Source organism: Serinus canaria, chromosome Z, assembly GCF_022539315.1.
Source record: "Serinus canaria isolate serCan28SL12 chromosome Z, serCan2020, whole genome shotgun sequence".
Lineage (NCBI taxonomy): Eukaryota > Metazoa > Chordata > Aves > Passeriformes > Fringillidae > Serinus > Serinus canaria.
The window spans coordinates 30006409-30023745 of NC_066343.1; the positions used below are offsets into that span (position 1 = coordinate 30006409).

The 17337-nt window shown below is 38.6% G+C and overlaps 1 protein-coding gene across 7 annotated transcripts in view; it reads left to right on the plus strand.

The window, feature by feature from the left end:
- Window positions 1-17337, plus strand: part of RNF38 (ring finger protein 38) — a 103597-nt gene that overhangs the window by 53433 nt on the left and 32827 nt on the right. For 2 of the 7 annotated variants that reach the window (XM_050986674.1, XM_050986675.1), the window contains exon 2: window positions 3022-3092. In XM_050986674.1, coding sequence (XP_050842631.1) covers window positions 3022-3092 — 71 coding nt within the window. Of the gene's footprint in view, window positions 1-3021; window positions 3093-8503; window positions 8642-11231; window positions 11350-11405; window positions 11499-12139; window positions 12360-13060; window positions 13167-17337 lie in introns of those variants that run through there. The other 5 variants (XM_050986680.1, XM_050986676.1, XM_050986677.1 and 2 more) reach the window with 5 other exon arrangements.

Here is a 17337-nt window from a genome sequence, read left to right on the forward strand (position 1 = left end):
GGATGGTTTAAATTGACAAGCATGATGCAGGCCTTTCAAACCTGATACTGATTCTCTTTATTACAATGCAGAAGTTAGACAGAGTCCATGAAATTCTGAAGACTCTTTTTGCTGTTCAGTTTAATGCCAGGGTTTAGAAGAAAAACAGCCCCTTTCTCGTGGTAGCAGGGGAGTACAGCACTCTTTTCTTCTTGCCTGTCCCAAAAGAATGGATTTTCCTGGAGTGCAAGTCATAGTACTAAACTGGGTATCTCACTTTATTTGAAGAAGGGTATGCAAAAGAATTTAACTGTGTTTAAAGAGGTTATATATATACATATATATAGTGCATCAATTATAGTGCATCAATTGAAGGGCATTATTCTCTACCTTGTCTGATATTGGTATGGTGAAGAGATGCCTGATCTGATGTTGCACGTATTCCTGCTGTGTTTTGGTGGTGTCTCAGCATAAATTGAGGCTACTCTATTGTCACGCAGGTGTTAGAAGCTGTGAGTCTCATAAAACCTACTGGCTGTTACAAAGTGCCCTGTTACTTGCACAGCATAGAAATTTTTGGAGGAGGAGAGGGAGAGAGGAAATTCAAACTGGGATTAGGCTTGAGAAAATGATGGGCATTAGACTTCTCACTTGCATCTCCTGAACACAGTAGCGAGGAAGTGTATTTGGTGAAGGTGCTGTGGGCAGTGGCCCACATTGTGCTCCTTATGTAGGAGTCTTGATGGCATTTGTCCAGCTCAAAATTAAAGCTTTGATTGTAGTAGCCCTTCCATATGCTAGCCCTGGAGTGCAGTTGGTCTTGAGTTGGTCTGAAATTCCTGTAAATTTGGAGATATGAAGGTAGTTCAACAGAGTTTTTATCCACTCCCTGCATTCTATGCAATGCAAATTGGCTTTTGTTCCTTTCAGTCCTTGGGCATCTTTAACAGTTAAACAACACTTGAAAAATCTTTGACACAGACTAGAAAGCTGCTGAGGTCATCTTTTGAGATTCTGACTCTGATCTTCCTTGAAGGTAGGTGAAATGTGATTAACCTATCTTCAGGTTTGTCTCAGTGCAATCTGTTGGAAAGAAAATGCTTTAAAAACATTACTCAGTTATTAAAAACTGCTTTTATATTTTATGTGTTTAAATATAAATAATATTTTTAAGATTAGAGAAGTCCTACTGGACTTCTCTGACCATTGTTGAACTCAGCATTCCAGATTGCACTGTCATGAAAAAGAGCCTTTAGCTGATAGTCTGCTGTGTCAGTGTCTTCAGATCTGTTACCTCTGCTGGCCCATTCAAGGGACTGTATTATCAATGCTGCCTTTGATGTAAACCCTTTTCCAAAGGCAGCTTTTGGTGAGGCTGCTGGTGGGGTCAGCCAGCTCACTGGTGCAGAGCAGCCAGGATGTGTGTAATGCCTTCACTTCTTGCAGTTAGGGATTGTGTCTTATATGATGTTATTGTACTGTAGGGTATTAGTTGATTGCAAATGAAACAAATATATCATAAAGGCCATGAATAATCCTGTTAAGAGGAAAAAAAAAGAATTTAGAGGAAAACATTGTCATATTCTCTGCAAACTACAGAACAGATTGGTTGGTTAGCAGGTTCTCTGCTAACTGCAGAACAGTTGAGTTTGACTGAAACATGTAGATAAAACCCAAGGTAGAATTTTTTTTTTTTGTAATGTGGATATTGTTAGAATTGAAGGTATAGCATCATGAAAACTGATGGGCTGCCCCGGTGTCTTATATTGCATTAACTAACTGGAACCTGTGCTACTGGAGCTATATTGCTAGTGCTGATATCTGTTATAGCTAGAGCAAAGTTAGCTTATCATTGTGATAGTGCATGTGATGACGGTTTGTGAAAAACCTATCTATAAAGTATATAATATAGCCTGTAATGCAAGGTCCACATTTATGAATTTTAATTTGTTAGGGAGTAAGTCTTAGGAATTTAACCTCTTAAAATTCTTTTCATTATCCACATGCATAGATGCCTGAAACAAGTTTATACGTAATTGTTATAATTTGGTTATCTATTTTTTTGTTGCCTATTTTCTTATTTTAGACAAATTCAAAAGGTTGTATTTTAAATCAATTCTGCCTCTGGTGTAATGGTCAGAAAGATATTGAGCTTTACCTTTAACACTGTGCTCTCCTGAGTTTTGTAGCTTGCTTTTGAGCTTGAACTGATTCCAGTTCAAGAAAACATGTGGAGTGCTTGTAGTGAAACACTTGTGGTTTGCATAAGTCTAAATCGAGTGCGAGGGGAGCACTGCATATTTCAAACAGTTTAAAACTGGTTCTTTTTTTCCCTTTTCACCTTGAAACTTCAGCTGTGTAGTGATTTCTTCTTTGCCTTCCCTTCCTACAAAAAATACACAGTATGATCATGCATTACTACTGTTGATACCAGTACGACTCCTATGGCAAAATAATGTTTTTTTCTGAAGTGATAAGTCAGAAAGAAGTTTTATAAAATATTTTCGTATATTCTCAGGACTGGGGTTAGCCTTTGTAGGGGTGTACTGTCCCTTTTGTTCCTAGGCTTAATGAAACTTGTATAGAAACATTAAGCAGGCAGAAATTCCATTCCAAGAAAACTGGACACAATTAAAACTTTGACCTTGGAATTTTCCTCTGTTATTCTTAATGTATTGCTGGAATGAGGCTGCTGGTTTGTTGTTACCCAGGGTGCTAAAAATGTTCTGTAGTACAGTATATAAATTTGAATTGGGTAGCTTCTCCTTATTTTTATACACACAAATGTACTTTAGTGCATTTGTTTGTTTTGGGTTGATGAGCTAGCTATAATTTTATTATTTTTCGTTAAAAAAATATATATGTGAAGACACACTTGTAAAATGTCTCTCTGATGTTTGTTCTGTTATCTAAACCTAGCTGTTTGGCAACTAATTCTTAGAGAAAAGAAAGTTTGCTAAATTCATCTTTATTTTTAGTGTTCATAGAAATTGGATTATCATTTTAGTTATTTTTTTTCTCCCTTCCCTCCTTGTTTTCCAGGTAGTATTGGTACAGCGTTTCAATGCCACTCAATCCATCAAGATCACATTTGTACTGATGACAGTGACAAGGTGAGATTTATGTGAATGTTTCATTCACAAGATGAATATGCATTGCAGGGTTTTTATATATTGTTTTTACTACACAAAGATGTATTGTTTTGCAGATAGAGCAGTCAGTTTACAGAGTTACTTTTCCAACTGTCTCTGTCATAGTAAGATATATATTTTTCTCCAATCTTTCAGACAGTTAATGAGAAATTTGTCTTTAGTACTGTATTTTTATTTTTGCATGTATTCCTTTGCCATATTGACACCCTCAGTTAATAAATAACAGCAGTGGCTTTGCCAATGTCTAAATAAGGTAGGATGTCTTGTCTCTTCTGACTTCAGAGCTTAGAGCCTAGCTAAGTGTTCAAATCTTTTTTGGGTGGTGGGGGGGGCGGTTCACAGTAGCCATATTTTTCTGCTTTTGAATTGGGAATTGAAGCATTTACATATTAGCTTTTACATATTTCTTCTTCGGTGGTGCATCTTCAAAATAGCAACCTGTCTAGTCATCTGCATGCATTTCCCTAATCCTTTTTTGGCATATTTGCAGATCAGTTCGCTTGGGGCTCAGTAGAGTGCTGTGTAATAAATGTTCAATGATGCTTGGATCACTACTGTAATTGTGGCATACAAAAAGGAGTAGTTTTGACAATGAACTGCTTTTGAGACTGGCTGTTGATGGTTTTACCTTAAGATTTATGGTCTGTAAATACTGGAAACTGATTAAATTTAGTTCAGCATGTGTGTTACTTTGTATGCAAGTAGGACACCTCATAGTAAACTAACTTCTTGGCTTCACATGTCTGGAAAGGGGGGTATTAGTCAAATTCTAAATCATTTTTCTTGGGAAGTGAAATGCAGCCTGTGTTGCGCTCCCTTAATAAGTGCACTAGTCTTTGTGCTTTGAAACTATGGAACAAGTTAATTTTATAGTTGTTCCAGCTTATACTAGAGCTGGAGTTGTTTTCAGAATGGGCTTCTTTTAGTGATCTACTGCCTTACTATCTTTTTTTTTTTCGTCTCTCACTCTCCTTCCTCTAGTTTTATGGGGAATTTTTTGTTTCTTTGTTTTGTCTTGTAGGGGTTTTAGGGTTTTTTTTTTTTTTGTTTGTTTGGGGTTTTTTTGGGGTGTTTTTTGTTGAGGGTTTTTTGTTTGGGATTTTTTGGGGGGGGGGGTTGTTTTTTTCTTTTGTTTCTAGTGTATGTGTATTTTGTTTCTTGTTGGGGTTTTTTATTTTGGAGGGTTTTTGTTAGGTTTTTTGGGGTTTTTTGGGTTTTTTTTGGTGTGGTTTAGGATTTTAGTTTAATTTTATTTTTAGGTACTATCCTAGATTTGGTTACTGGTTCATCCTACAGATATTGATCAAACATGCATGCCTAACATTATTTTAAGTTTCTTGATTATCTTGTTAGCTATATTTAACAGTATTCACTGCTTTGTTTTTTGGGCCTTGTGTACTCTGCACTGGAAGGAATGGGTGGGGGGAAATTTAATTTCAGAGTCATCCTGGTGCGCCAACCTAACCATTTTTCTTTTGCGAGTCATTATATGGAAGACCATTTCTTGTGTTACACTGGTTGTCTTTCCTTAGTTTTATTTCATATCAAGGCAATTAAAACTGGCTTAAATCTTGTTGGAAAATCTGTTTGTTAGGTTTGGGGGCAAGGGAGTAAGAAGGGCTGTGGCAGCTCGCTTGGTATAAATTTCAAAGGAGTAGTTGTTTGGCACACCGCCTGCCTCCATATTAATAGAGGAATTGGGCCAAATGTTATTTTTTACATATTTAGAGATGGTGGAGGAAAACAATCTTTCTCCCTAGGGTTGATTCTGCACCAACTGAGAAAGAACTTCCTACTGTAAATTTTAGTTAAGTAGAACTAGTATAAAAAGCAGAAAGAATGTGGTTTTGGGTCTGTTTAAGAGACATGTTTTCCCCCAGGTGTCAGGTTTATTTGGTAAGAGCTTTGATTTTTCTATAAGAATATGTGAAGCTGTCTGACATGGATTTTATAGGAAATTCTAGTTGATTCCTTGATTAAAATAACCACTTGTTTGGAAAAACAATGAACTGTCCTCTTGTCCAGGTCCTTCTAAATGGCATCCTGTCCTTCAGGAGTGTCAACCACATCACTCAGCTTGGTGTCATCTGCAAATTTGATGAGGGTGCACTCGATCCTTTCATTGTTTCACTAACAAAAGTATTGAATAACACTGTCCTGATTCAGATCCCCGTGGGACACAACTAGTCACTGATGTCCATTTGGACTCTGAGCTTTTGGCCACTGCCCTCTGGATGCCCAGTGATTGGGGTTTGTTGGGTTTTTTTTTCAAAGGGTTTGTGTATATGGATAGACTTTTTTTAAATCATAAATAATGCTTCCTACAAGTAGCCTGTGCTAGGGTTCAGTTGCAATCCCCCCTCACTCCTTGCTTTTATTCATATATTCTTACATTCTTGTGTTAGTTTTGGTCACTGTTTCCACTGTGAATTACTTTGAAAATCAGGTTCTGATGTATTTTGCTATTACTGAGAGATACCACATGTTCATTTTGGTATGAATATAATTTAAATGATACTAAATGCTGGATTTAATTGATTTATCTACAAATTTATTAATTGTTGGGCCTTTTTATATTCATTCTAGAAACTTTATGAAAAGCAATGCATTTAAAATAGTTTGACATACCTTTAATTAATCAGTAGGCATATTTCAGCAAAATAATTTACTACTTCTTGCCTGATAGCGCAGAACTGTTTTTTGCATTTTAGAAGAAGTATAACGGCTGGTATTTGACTGGCAATCCACATATATTTTACAGTAGTTTCTCCACAAGCCCAGATGTCATTTTCTGGACAACAGCATGAGAAAAGTTCCACACCACACATGCTAAAGAAATGTTGCAATCTTAATGAAAACAATTCCCAGGCTTCCACCCCAATTACTTGATTTTGTTGACTTGGCACATGAGAATCTTGAATTCATGTTCAGTGACATCAGCAGGAAACCAAAGTGTACAATTTTTCATGTGTGGACTCACTGCATTAAGAAGGATGTGTCATTGTTGAGAGCATTATTGGTAGTATTCTAAGAACTTGTCTAATTTTGTAGCACCAAAAACAGTGCTTCTTGTATTACAGAGAAATCTAATATAGCATAAGTATAAAATACATTTCCCGTTTTACTTTGTGTAGTAAAGTACACAAATAATAGAATAGAATTGAGATTTATTTTTTTAAAAATTGTTGCTTTGGTGGTGGGAGCTTTTAAACCTCAGTGTGTGAGTCGGGGCACTGTTTTTTCTTGTTTGCAATTTCTTTGATTTTTGCTTTAAAGTATACATATTAAATAAAAGAAGTGAATGAGTCTCTTTATTGAGCACAGCATTTAGGGAAAGATACTTGTAAGAAGGAACTGGTATTCCTTAGTATATAACTTTAATGCTTAGGTGATGGATTTCTACTAAAGTTAGAGATATAGCTCTATATACTCTGGCAGTATATCATCTTCAGAGGCTTTCAATCGTACCAAGTTTATTTAGCTTTTAAAATACTTTTGTCCCTTGGGTGGCTGTTTCACTGGTGGTGTGCTTTTGTTAAAGAATGCTGACTCATCTTGAAAAGAAAGTCCAAAGATGCAACCCTTAACTAGTCTTGCAACATCTCTTTTCACAGATCTCATCAAGTTACCTATTCCATGCAATTAAAAACCAAATTGGCAACCTAGTAGTAATGACTACTCGGTTGCCAATTTGGCAAAAAAAAAAAAAAAAAAAAAAAAGACTGTGGAATTTTTTCCAGGGAAATTTCCAGGGGAAAAGTCCTCTGGAATTTTTTTTTTCTAGTACTAAGGGGTTGGTAATTATACTTTGCTTTTCTCTTTTTTAGCTTATTTTCATTTATTTTACTTTCACAATATGTAAAGATTTTTTTTTCTTTTTGATACTTATGACTGAAATACATAGCTACATAATTTATTTTACTTTTTCTAAACTTGAAATTTCCCAGCTATAGTTGGTACATCTTCCACACACATTTTGTGTCACCTGCTCGAGGTGACCCTGTCTTGACAGGGGAATTGGATAGGACGATTTCCAGAGGTCCTGTCTAACCCTAACAATTTTGTGCTTCTATGAACTTACTCTCATTTGCCTGTCTTCATGACATTGTCATGGACATCAGGTACTCAGTCTGTGATATAGAGGCCTGTCAACTCATTAAAAAGATGTTTTCACGAGAAGGGAAGTATTTTTAAGTACTAATCCTAAAGTAAAACTTACTCCTTTGTGTTCCTCTTTGGATGGTGCAGTTGCATAAGCCTACAAAATTCACATACACCTGAACAAAAAAGTGATTGACAAATTCAGGTATTTGAAGGACCCATCACATTTATTTGTATATGATGAATTATACAGGACTACATGCATCACTTATAGGGATGTGTGAGGGGCAGTAGAGAAAAATGGGAATATCAGGAGGAATTTCTTTTGTCCCCTCCAATTTCAGAACTGGAAAATTTTCTTGTCCAATTAGGACAGGTCAGATTCATTCTTCATGTTATGTATTGTTGTCACATGCCCACACACTCTTAGTCCTAGTTAATTCTGAGTTTATTGAGCAGCTTTACGCCTTTTTCATTTCACCTCTGGCAGCTATAAGGATGTCATTTACCAATTTTCAACCACTTTCATGCATAGCGAGTCATCTGATTTAGAACGTTAGTTCTTTATACCTACAGCAGGTGGGTTTTTGTTTTCTTGGATCAGAATTGGGAAAAACTTTAATTACGCTAAGGTAGAAAGTGCGGGGATGTTGGAAAGGTGAAAAGTAAGGCGGTAATATCTTATTTGAGGGGAACAACTCACATAAATCAGTTCTGTCAGGCTCCGTTTGCTGCCTTTGCTGATCAGGGCTGCATCCCGAGTCCGTACCCGTGTGGCACCGTCAGCAGAAGGCAGATCCTGTTTCTCCAGTGACTCTCGAAAGGGGTTTAGAGCCAGATGAGGATCGGTCTTCTTAATCGACAGAACCAGAGGACGTGCCCTCAAGCTCAAGGCCTCGGGCTGGACATGAGGAAGGATTTTTTCAGCGGGTGGTCAGACACTGGAACGGGCTGCCCGGAGAGGCGCTGGCGTCGCCGTCGCGAAAGATGTTTAATGAAAGACTGGACGTAACACTCGGTGCCACGGTCTGGTTGACAAGATGAAGAGCCCCAGGCTGGCCCGCAAGACCTCGGAGGTCTCTCCCAGCGCTGTCCGCTCCCCGATCCTGTGAAACCGAAACTAACACGGGGCCGGCCCGGAGGGGGGGGGGGGGGAGGCTGCGCCTTCACGGCGGCGCGCAGGCGCGTTGGACCCGCGGCCGACGCAGACAAAAGACGCCTCGCGCCGGCGTGGTGTGACGTCACCGGCCAGCGGGCAGTTACGTCACCAGCCCGGAGGGCGGGGGCCGCGCTTCCGGAAGCGCTGGCGGACGGGTCGGGTCGGGCCCGGCCCCGGGCGGCCGCGGCGGCCCCGAGGTTGAGGCGGGGCAGCCCCCGCGGGAGCCGCGGCGGAGGCGGCGGGGCCGCAGGTACCGGCGCGGGGAGCGGCGGCGCGCGCGGGGCGGGGCCTTGCCGGCGTCGCCTGGTGCCCGCGGCTCGTCAGCCGGGGAGGGGAAGGGGCGATGTCCCGGCGGCGCCGGGCCGCCCTCCGTACAGGTAGAGGGTGAAGGAGGCCTTGTAGCCTGGGCCGACGGGGAGCCCGAGCTCCTTCAACGTGGGCGGCCCGCGAGGAGGACGAGAGCTGGGCAAGGGATGTAATTGCCTCATGTTTTAAAGCTGCTTTATCTGGTTTGGCAAAAGGCAGAACTGGAACCTTAAAATTACCGGACTTTCCAGGACTGAATTGCTATGTGCTGTCTTCGAGACAGGCAGGTTAATGTGCAAGGCGCTAGCAAGTGTTTCTGAAGCACTGAACGTTTTCCCATCCGTGTAGTAAAATGACATCTTTAAGTATCTGCAATCCCCTTAAATTAGTCGAAAGAACAGCTGTTTAAGGAAACACTGATTTAGCAAGCATATACATTAGGACATTCGGTATTTTTTAGTGTGCGTGAGTTAATTCCTGTTCCTCAAGAACACAAACGGGATTTTTTTTAAAATGCTTGAACTGTAAAAATTATATCTTGTTTCCTTAAGAAGCGTGTTTTTAAATTGCCTGTGCACTGAGATCTTAACTGAGGACACCCATCTCAAATTGCAACTATTTAGAGCAAGTAGCTTAGTTATTATTTACACAGAAGTTCATTAATTGGAAGTCATGACAATGTTTGTGAATGTATAGCATTTGCATTTTGAAAGAGATTTTTGAGAGTGGTATTTGAAGCAGACCAGCATTTTCTGATAAATTCTTCACCTGTAGAGTGGGGCAGCCGGAATGGTAAGGATTAATTGAAGTCTGCCAAATACTGAATTACATTACAATTTGATGTGGTGTTGCTGATGACGTGCTTGTTCTTAAATGCCATTTACTGAAGCAACTGCTTTGGTTTCATTTGCCAAATTTATGGTATTTATCTACATCCCTGGGATTTTGCTGTCTGCTGACCCAGCAGACTCCTTAACTGCTTTGCAGCATTATGTTACATTACCTTTCTTACCGTCAAGGGGTTATTGGGGGTCTGGTACTAGAGACTTACTGCTCTGAGAGAGGAAGAAACTCCTTTTGGATACTAGTGTGCACGCACTGCACCCTCCTTTCTCTTTCTCATAGTAAGAGAAAGGAGGGTGCAGCCATTAGACTATTCAGTCTGCGATGGAAGAGCAGATAGGTTCTGTCGCAGGTGTCATGGCTAGTGATAGTTCATAATGGTTTTGGTCTTCCTTAATCACCAAATCTCTGGGCAAAAATGAACCATATGTGTAGATAGAATAATAAGTGAAGAAAGTTTTCAGGGAATTGTTATTTGGAGTTATACTACTTGTGAAAAGTGTCAATTGGGAAAAATTGTATGTAAACAAAAGGGTCTTTAAAAGTAAGGATTTCTTGATCTCCTTTGTGAATCTTACTTGGTTATCTCATGGACTTACAGAGTAGGTTAAACTTCATTTGATTCTTATGTGGTTTGCTTTGTGGGTTTTTACAATTAACCAAGGTATAATAAATACTGAATTGAAGTTGCATGATGTTAAGTCCTTGCTTTATACCTGTGCTGGTGTGGAAGTCACAGTACGCAATTGTCTTCTGAAATAGAAGGATTTGGCTCAGAAGCTGATACTAGTTGAATCGTTACTGTTGTGATTTGTCAAATTTATGTGTCAGCTTTTCTAAATATGTTTTTTTAATAAGGCTTATTGATATTATAATAAGAGAGAAATTTTATGATTTAAAGTGGACTGTCAAGGAAGTCAAGTTATTTTTTCAACTTTTTGCTAAAAAGGTCTTTTGGAGTTGTGATGGTTTTTTTGCAACGTCTTGCTAAAATATAAAAATTGTGTGGTTAGGGAGGGAAGTTAGTTCTTCAGATCTACCTGCTATTGAATTGTAGTCTTGTACTATGAAACTGTGGTCTTGTCATAAATCAAATATGTCATACATGTTTGTTTGTAGAGACTACATGGACTGAATTGCTGGGGATCTAATGAGAATTTGTACAGAGTAGGAATTTGAGTTACAAAGTTCTCAGCTAGTCTTTGTGTGTAGCTTTACCATCCCCACCTTGCTTCAGAAGGATGGGAAAGGTGGAAATAAGGGTAGAGGAAAGACATAGAACTTCTTTTTTCCTGATTTTAGTCAGAAATGGTGTTTTGACTGTGGAAGAGTGTATCTGAAAACTTGTTGAAGATACAGGCATGAATTAATCAGTTCATATGGAAGTAGAACTTGTGGTTTCCTTCTCTATATAAGAATTTCTGTGAAGTTAAGTTATCTAATACAGAGTATTTAAATTCTGCTGTGGGCAGAACTTGATGAGGTCTGTGATTTAAAAGGATGGTTTTAAATTTTTTTCTTCTTCAGCTCCTCATGGGAGTGGGTCGGTTCTTTAAAGCTCTTTAAAGATGAGGAAACTTGGTTTGCTTTCTGGTGCCCTCTACTGATGCCTGTTTGTTGGAACATTGAAAACTGGTGCTGTTTTTGGCCTTTAATAGCACTGAATGCTAACAACAGCTGCTCTTTAAAAGCAGTGGGAAGGGGAAAGAGAGAAAAGAAGTCCTTTCACCCCTTGAGAATTTTGCTCTTTGCCTTCAACCAGTCTAACTGGATTGCATTGGAACTGTACCTCACCTGCTAGAAAAGTAGGTAAGCAGCATATGTCTGACTTGCATACCGTCTTCGATTGTAATTGTAGCAGTAGAAATACTGATTCCTTTGCTTTTCTCCTCTCAGGAAAATAAGAACATTCTTTCTTTAATGTATGCAGTTCCTGGTTCTCAGTAAACACATTCCAGGTTTGCTATCTCAGAATTTTTTATTTTATTTTCAATAACTTTGCTTATTTTGTATTTCCCACTAGTACCTCAGTTGCTACAAAAAATAACCAGTGCTTTATGTGAGCACCACTACATAGGCTGTGCTTTGCTTACTTTCTGTTTAAGTAGCTCCTTCGTCTCATCAGTCTTGCAGTTTTGTTCCTTTGCAAAATCCATGAACACCTCTGTCCTAGAAAAATTCAGAAATTGCACTAAGTTAGCTACATTCTCCCTACTAAATCTCTTGCCTTAGCCTTGTGGTCTGTCTTTGCCAGCTTTGTTAATTTCTGACAGAAGTGGCTAATTTTTAAATTTTTTTTGGTCACACTGCAGTAATTGTAAATTGTGTGAGACAGGATGAGAACATTCATGGCACAATTTATGGTGCTGCTGAGCAGATTCTCTGTCTGGCAGTCTTCATGAAAGCTTTAGGAGATGGCTTTCTAGACAAAAATTCAGGACTTCTCTTCCTTATTCAGGTGAACTTATTAGATGACTTGTTGGGACCGTTCTTTAAAAAAATTGTGGTGTGATGAATATTTTTGATGAGCTGCATTTTCAAAATCTAATTCTTGGAAATTAATCTCTTGCAAAGAGATTTAAGACTATTTTGTTCGCAGGTACTGAGAGAGGACATTTTTTGATCTGTCTTCTGTGTTTGTCTTGGTAAAACATCAGAACTGAATACAAAGCAAGATGGAAAATGAAGAGATGGGAGACATAAAAGACTAGAAAATTCATTTAAAATAGTGCTTTGAAAGCATTTGTGAAGACAAGTGAATTCCAAGTCCATGAGTATGGCTTTGAGAAAAACATTCAGATACAGGCATAAAGGACATGGTAAGACCAATAGGCATTTAGGCATTTTGTATGTGAAGCTCTGCTGAGCATAGGTTACAGATCATATGTGAAGCTTTCTTCCTCTTTATTTAATTTCCTCACTGTATCAGAGAACAGCCAGAGCACTCTTTCTCAAATTCAAATACAGAGACCTAGTGTAGTGTTTGTATTCTTTGGGTGTGCTTTCTATAAGTGAATATTTATGTGTACCTGTTTTGTTCAACATCAGGTAGGACTTGAGAGTGTTTTTAAAAAGGACACATCTCACCAAATTTCTTTGTGGTTTAAGTTCTTAATGCCTATTTTTTCTCCTTATAAAAGGTGTGGGATAAGGTTTAAGAAGTGAGTCAGCAAACCGTGCTTATTTGAGTGTGTTTGGGGAGCGAGGCTCATGTTCCTTTGCCTATCATCTAATGTGTATTGTGTGGTTTGTTTGTTGTTGTCCTTCCTTTGACTTCATATGAGAATCATCTTGTTTTATAAAGTAAATGAACAGATCTACACAAGTAGAGGCTGTTCTTTGAAGCTGAGGACCTGCAGTGTTTCCTCCTATGTTCCTTGTTTTGGTTAACTTATCAGAAAATGCCAATTCTTTCTTCGTTTTGTCGTCTCAAATAATTTGTTGCTTATCTTGAGGAGTGACTTCTTTACCCATTACGTGACCTGTTTGATGACAGCCTCCCAATATGTGTGTTTTGCAGGGGCAGAGGAACCAGCCACTGCTGCAGTAGTTTATATGTTTACAGGGCCTTTACTGGGTCTGGCACATGTAGAAAAGGAAGTTCTGCAAGCTGCTATGGGTAAAAGGTGTGTTTAAATCCCAGCTCTAGAGAAGAACATTTTTTTCCCCTAAGCTTTTTAAAGCAACCCTTACTAATTTATCCAAGCTGCTAATAAAAACTAAATTATGTGTATATGTTTAAATCAAGTAGTCTCTATTATGTTGCACATAGTCTAAATCAGATGAGCTTTGAAAAGAGTCATAGAATCATTTAGGTCGAAAAGGATCCATAGGATCATCGAGTCCAGCCATTAACATTGTACTGTCAAGTCTAGCGCTGAATGACCTCCCTATATCTATACATCTTTATTATTGTCTCCAGAGATGGTGACTCAACTGCTTCCCTTGGAAGCCTGTTCCAATGCTTGACAATCCTTTTTGTGAGGAAAACTTTCCTAATACCTGATTTAAACCATTTCTGGTGCAAACTGAGGTAATTTCTTCTTGTCCTATCACTTGGAAACAGATCAACTCCCACTTTTCTGCAGCCTGTTTTTTCAGGTAGCTGTGGAGAGAGGCAAGGTCTCCCCTGAGTCTCCTTTCCTCCTAGTTAAAAACCCCAGCTCCTTCAGCTGCTCCTCATGAAGCTTGTGCTCCAGACCCACAATGTTCCAGCACCTCGGTGCTAGAACCCTCTTGTTGGGAGGGGCCCAGAATCGGACAGAGCCCTCAAGATGTGCTCTCACCAGTGCCAAGTACAGGAAGGCAATCCCTGCCCTGGTTCTGCTGGCCACACTATTGATGACACAGGCCGGGTGCCACTGGCTTTCTTGGCCACCTCGGCACACTCCTGGCTCATGTTCAGTGGCTGTCATCCAGAAGCCCCAGATCCTTTTTGCTGGGCACTTTCCAGGCACTGCATGGAGTTGTTGTGACACACTGGCAGGACCCACCACTTGACCCTGTGTACTTTGACTTCAGTGCATCCTTTGACCTTTGGTACGTCCTGTCCAGATACATCTGCAGAGCCTTCTTACCCTCCAGCAGGTCAACTCCTGGCCAGCTTAGTGTCATCTGCAAACTCACTGAGGAGTCATTTGATTGCCTTGTCCAGTTTCTTGATAGAGATGTTATGCAACGCTGGCCCCAGTTCTGAGTCCTGTGGAACACCACTTGTCATCGGACACCAAGTGGATATAACTCCATTCTCCAAAATTTTCTGGGCCATTCACCCAGTTCTTTACCAAGAAGAGAGGACATCTCTTTCAGTCATGAGCTGCCATGACCTGGAGTCCTGGACTGTACTGTTGTTAAGGATATTTCTGCAGTGTAGTATTCTGTAATGTAAATAAATTCATTTTTTAGAAAAGTCTAACAAAATGTTAATCATCAGAAAGAGTTTACTTGTCCTAAACTGTGTGAAGGGCAGAGTAAAGTCTTGGTATTTATTTCACCTGTGAAAATTTGCTTTTGTATATAAAATTCTGTAGAATAAGGAATTAATAAATTAAGCATCATAAATAGAAGGACACAACTGATGCACAGGGTGAGAGGTTTGGTGCTGGAGGTTGCTGTAACAGTTAAGTTCAAGGGTTGCAGTTATACTGTGTGCCATTTGGGGTGTGTTTTCTCCCTCGTTCAAAGGCATCTCCATAGAAAAAGGAATTTGAGGAAGGTTGAACTTAGAGTGCCTTATTCTTAGAATTAAGTATCTTGACCTTTGAATTTTCAAGCCTGTGTTTAAATACAACTCTTTTAAGCTGTGTCCTTTAGAATTGCTTCTCTTGCTTTTTTGTTTGGTTGGTTTTTTTCCACTAATACCAGTGTGAGTATATTGAAGAGCATTCTGTTGTTAACATGATAGTTTGGTTGTGCTCATTAGGTAGGTAGACAGGTTTTTGTGGATTCATTGTGTAGTTTCTAAAACAGATGGAGAGTATTTGTTGGGGCTTCAAATTTCTAACAATACAGAGAGACTGAAGCAATGTAGAGAGAAAATTGTATGAACTAAGACCATGTAAAACTACATTACACACAGAAATTTTTAACAGTATGGTGTGCTGACCAGATACTTCCATCTTCCTGTAATGCAGTTCAGTATTGTGATGACAAGCAGCAACAGTGAAGGCAACCAAGTGTAAATATGCGTTACCAGAATAGAGGCTGAGTCATTATACCCTTAGTCCTCTTATTAGGAAAGGATTTCAAATGCTGACTTGTCCTTGTGCCTATTGCAAATATCAGTTATATTAGTGTGAGTAATGTTTTCATTGATGTAAACATTTGTATGTTCTCTTGATGCTATGTCATCAAATACGGTCAGTATAACACCCATTAACACAAATAAAAGATTTCAGTCTTTAGTGCTTAAGTGCTAGCTTGTCCATTTACGTATATTGTGTTTCATAAACGTGTGTGCATACCTGTGTGCATCTATATATGTGTAGTTTAATACAGGGAAAAAAAATCTTAAAGTGGAAAGAGTATGATTTTGGTTTTTTACTTGTAATGAATGTCCTAATTAACCTGTCTCCACTGAGGTAACTGTATTGTTAATTTCACATGTCTAAATGGCAAAATCATTAGTGAACACACACTGAATATGCAAACTATGGGTAGAGTAGACTTTGCTGTTCAGCAGTTTTGAGTCAGATCTCTTCAGATCCCTGGTCCCATCAAAGCAGAAAGAGCAGAATTATGTTTAAAATTGAAAATGTGATCTTTTTCAGATGTACTTTTACCTGAACACCTTGTCTTGATTTCCCCACTTCGCTCTTGCCCTGGCATTATTTTAAGCATGTCAATTTCAGCACATTTTATGACATTTAAGGAAATTTCTTCACAGTAATGAATAAATTTTAATGGTACATGTGCGAAGTTTTATGTGTTTCAGCTTTGTATATCGGAAAATGAGTTCTCTTTCTATATCTGTAATTTAAAATTTATCTTCTGCTTACATATGAAAGAGGGGATCAGAACTCTGTGGAGGCCCAGAGATAGCTTTTAACACTGTCACCTGAAATAACACTTTCTATATTGTGTAAAGTGGTGTAGATGTCAAAACATGGACACTTTACCTCAGATCTTGGTGGTCATTTTGGAGATTGACTGATAGAAATTATCAATGGAAAATATTTTTTCAAAGTCTTTTTGGATACCAGTACTGTTTGTTGCATAACTCTTTCAATTTTCAGTTTTAAGAAAGCTTGAAATGTTTTCTGTCATAGTACATACTAATTGCAGGGAACATCTGCAGAAATAGCACAATTTTTTTCCATTTTCTATCACATATACCACTGACATAAATTGGAATCTTCAGGTAAAATTAATATTCTTCCAGCAATTGGATTTTTTAAAATAGGGAGGTATAGCTGATGTTTCTTCCCATATTGATGTTTGGTTGGTGTTTTTGGAATGAGAGTTAAAGATTCCCATTCAGAAGAAATACAATGATGTGATACAAAAATAAATACTTGCTAACATCTTTGTGAGTTTGGAACATTTAAAGTGCTTTGATTCATTCCTGAAAAAAATTATTGCAAAACCTTTTCTATTTCAAAGGATTGACTGCATTCAGCAAGTACTGCAAGCAGTTGCAAATACTAATTAAATTTAATATGAAGAGCTTTGAGATGGTTGTGTGCTGCCTTGGTTCTTAAACCTGCTTCACTGTTAGAAAAGGAGGTGCTACAGTTGTGATACTGTCCATTTTATATGAGCAGTAGAGTTTGAAAATGAGAAACGTTGTCTTATTAAAACATTTTCCTTCTTTTTTTTTTAAATGCTATTGAGTTCTGCAGTGCTAAATATGATGCTAATATTTTTACATTTTTCTAATGCCTTTGTGTGTTTTAAATTAATGTGCAGCAAAGTAATATTCCAGTGTTTGGAATGAAAATTTGATATCTAGTAATCAAATTCTTAGGGCTGTTTCAAGTACTTACTGTGTGAAACTTCAGCAGTTCAGATATAGCTGTCTCTTAATGTTGTTCTTTGTATATCCTAAACATTCAGTTAAGTGAGAAATGCATTTCAGAGAAGAAACTGATATGGAGAAAACACTGGAAAAACACATAAGTTTCAGTCTGATGCAGAATAAGTACAAACAAATCAAATATTCATCTTATTAATGGTGTTTTGATCGTAAGTAAAGCAAGTCTTCATTGGACTATCCTGTATGTCAGTGTTTCTTTTGTATTAGGAGCCCAGAACTGCACGCAGTACTCTGCAGATGCTATCTCCTAGGACTTATGCAAG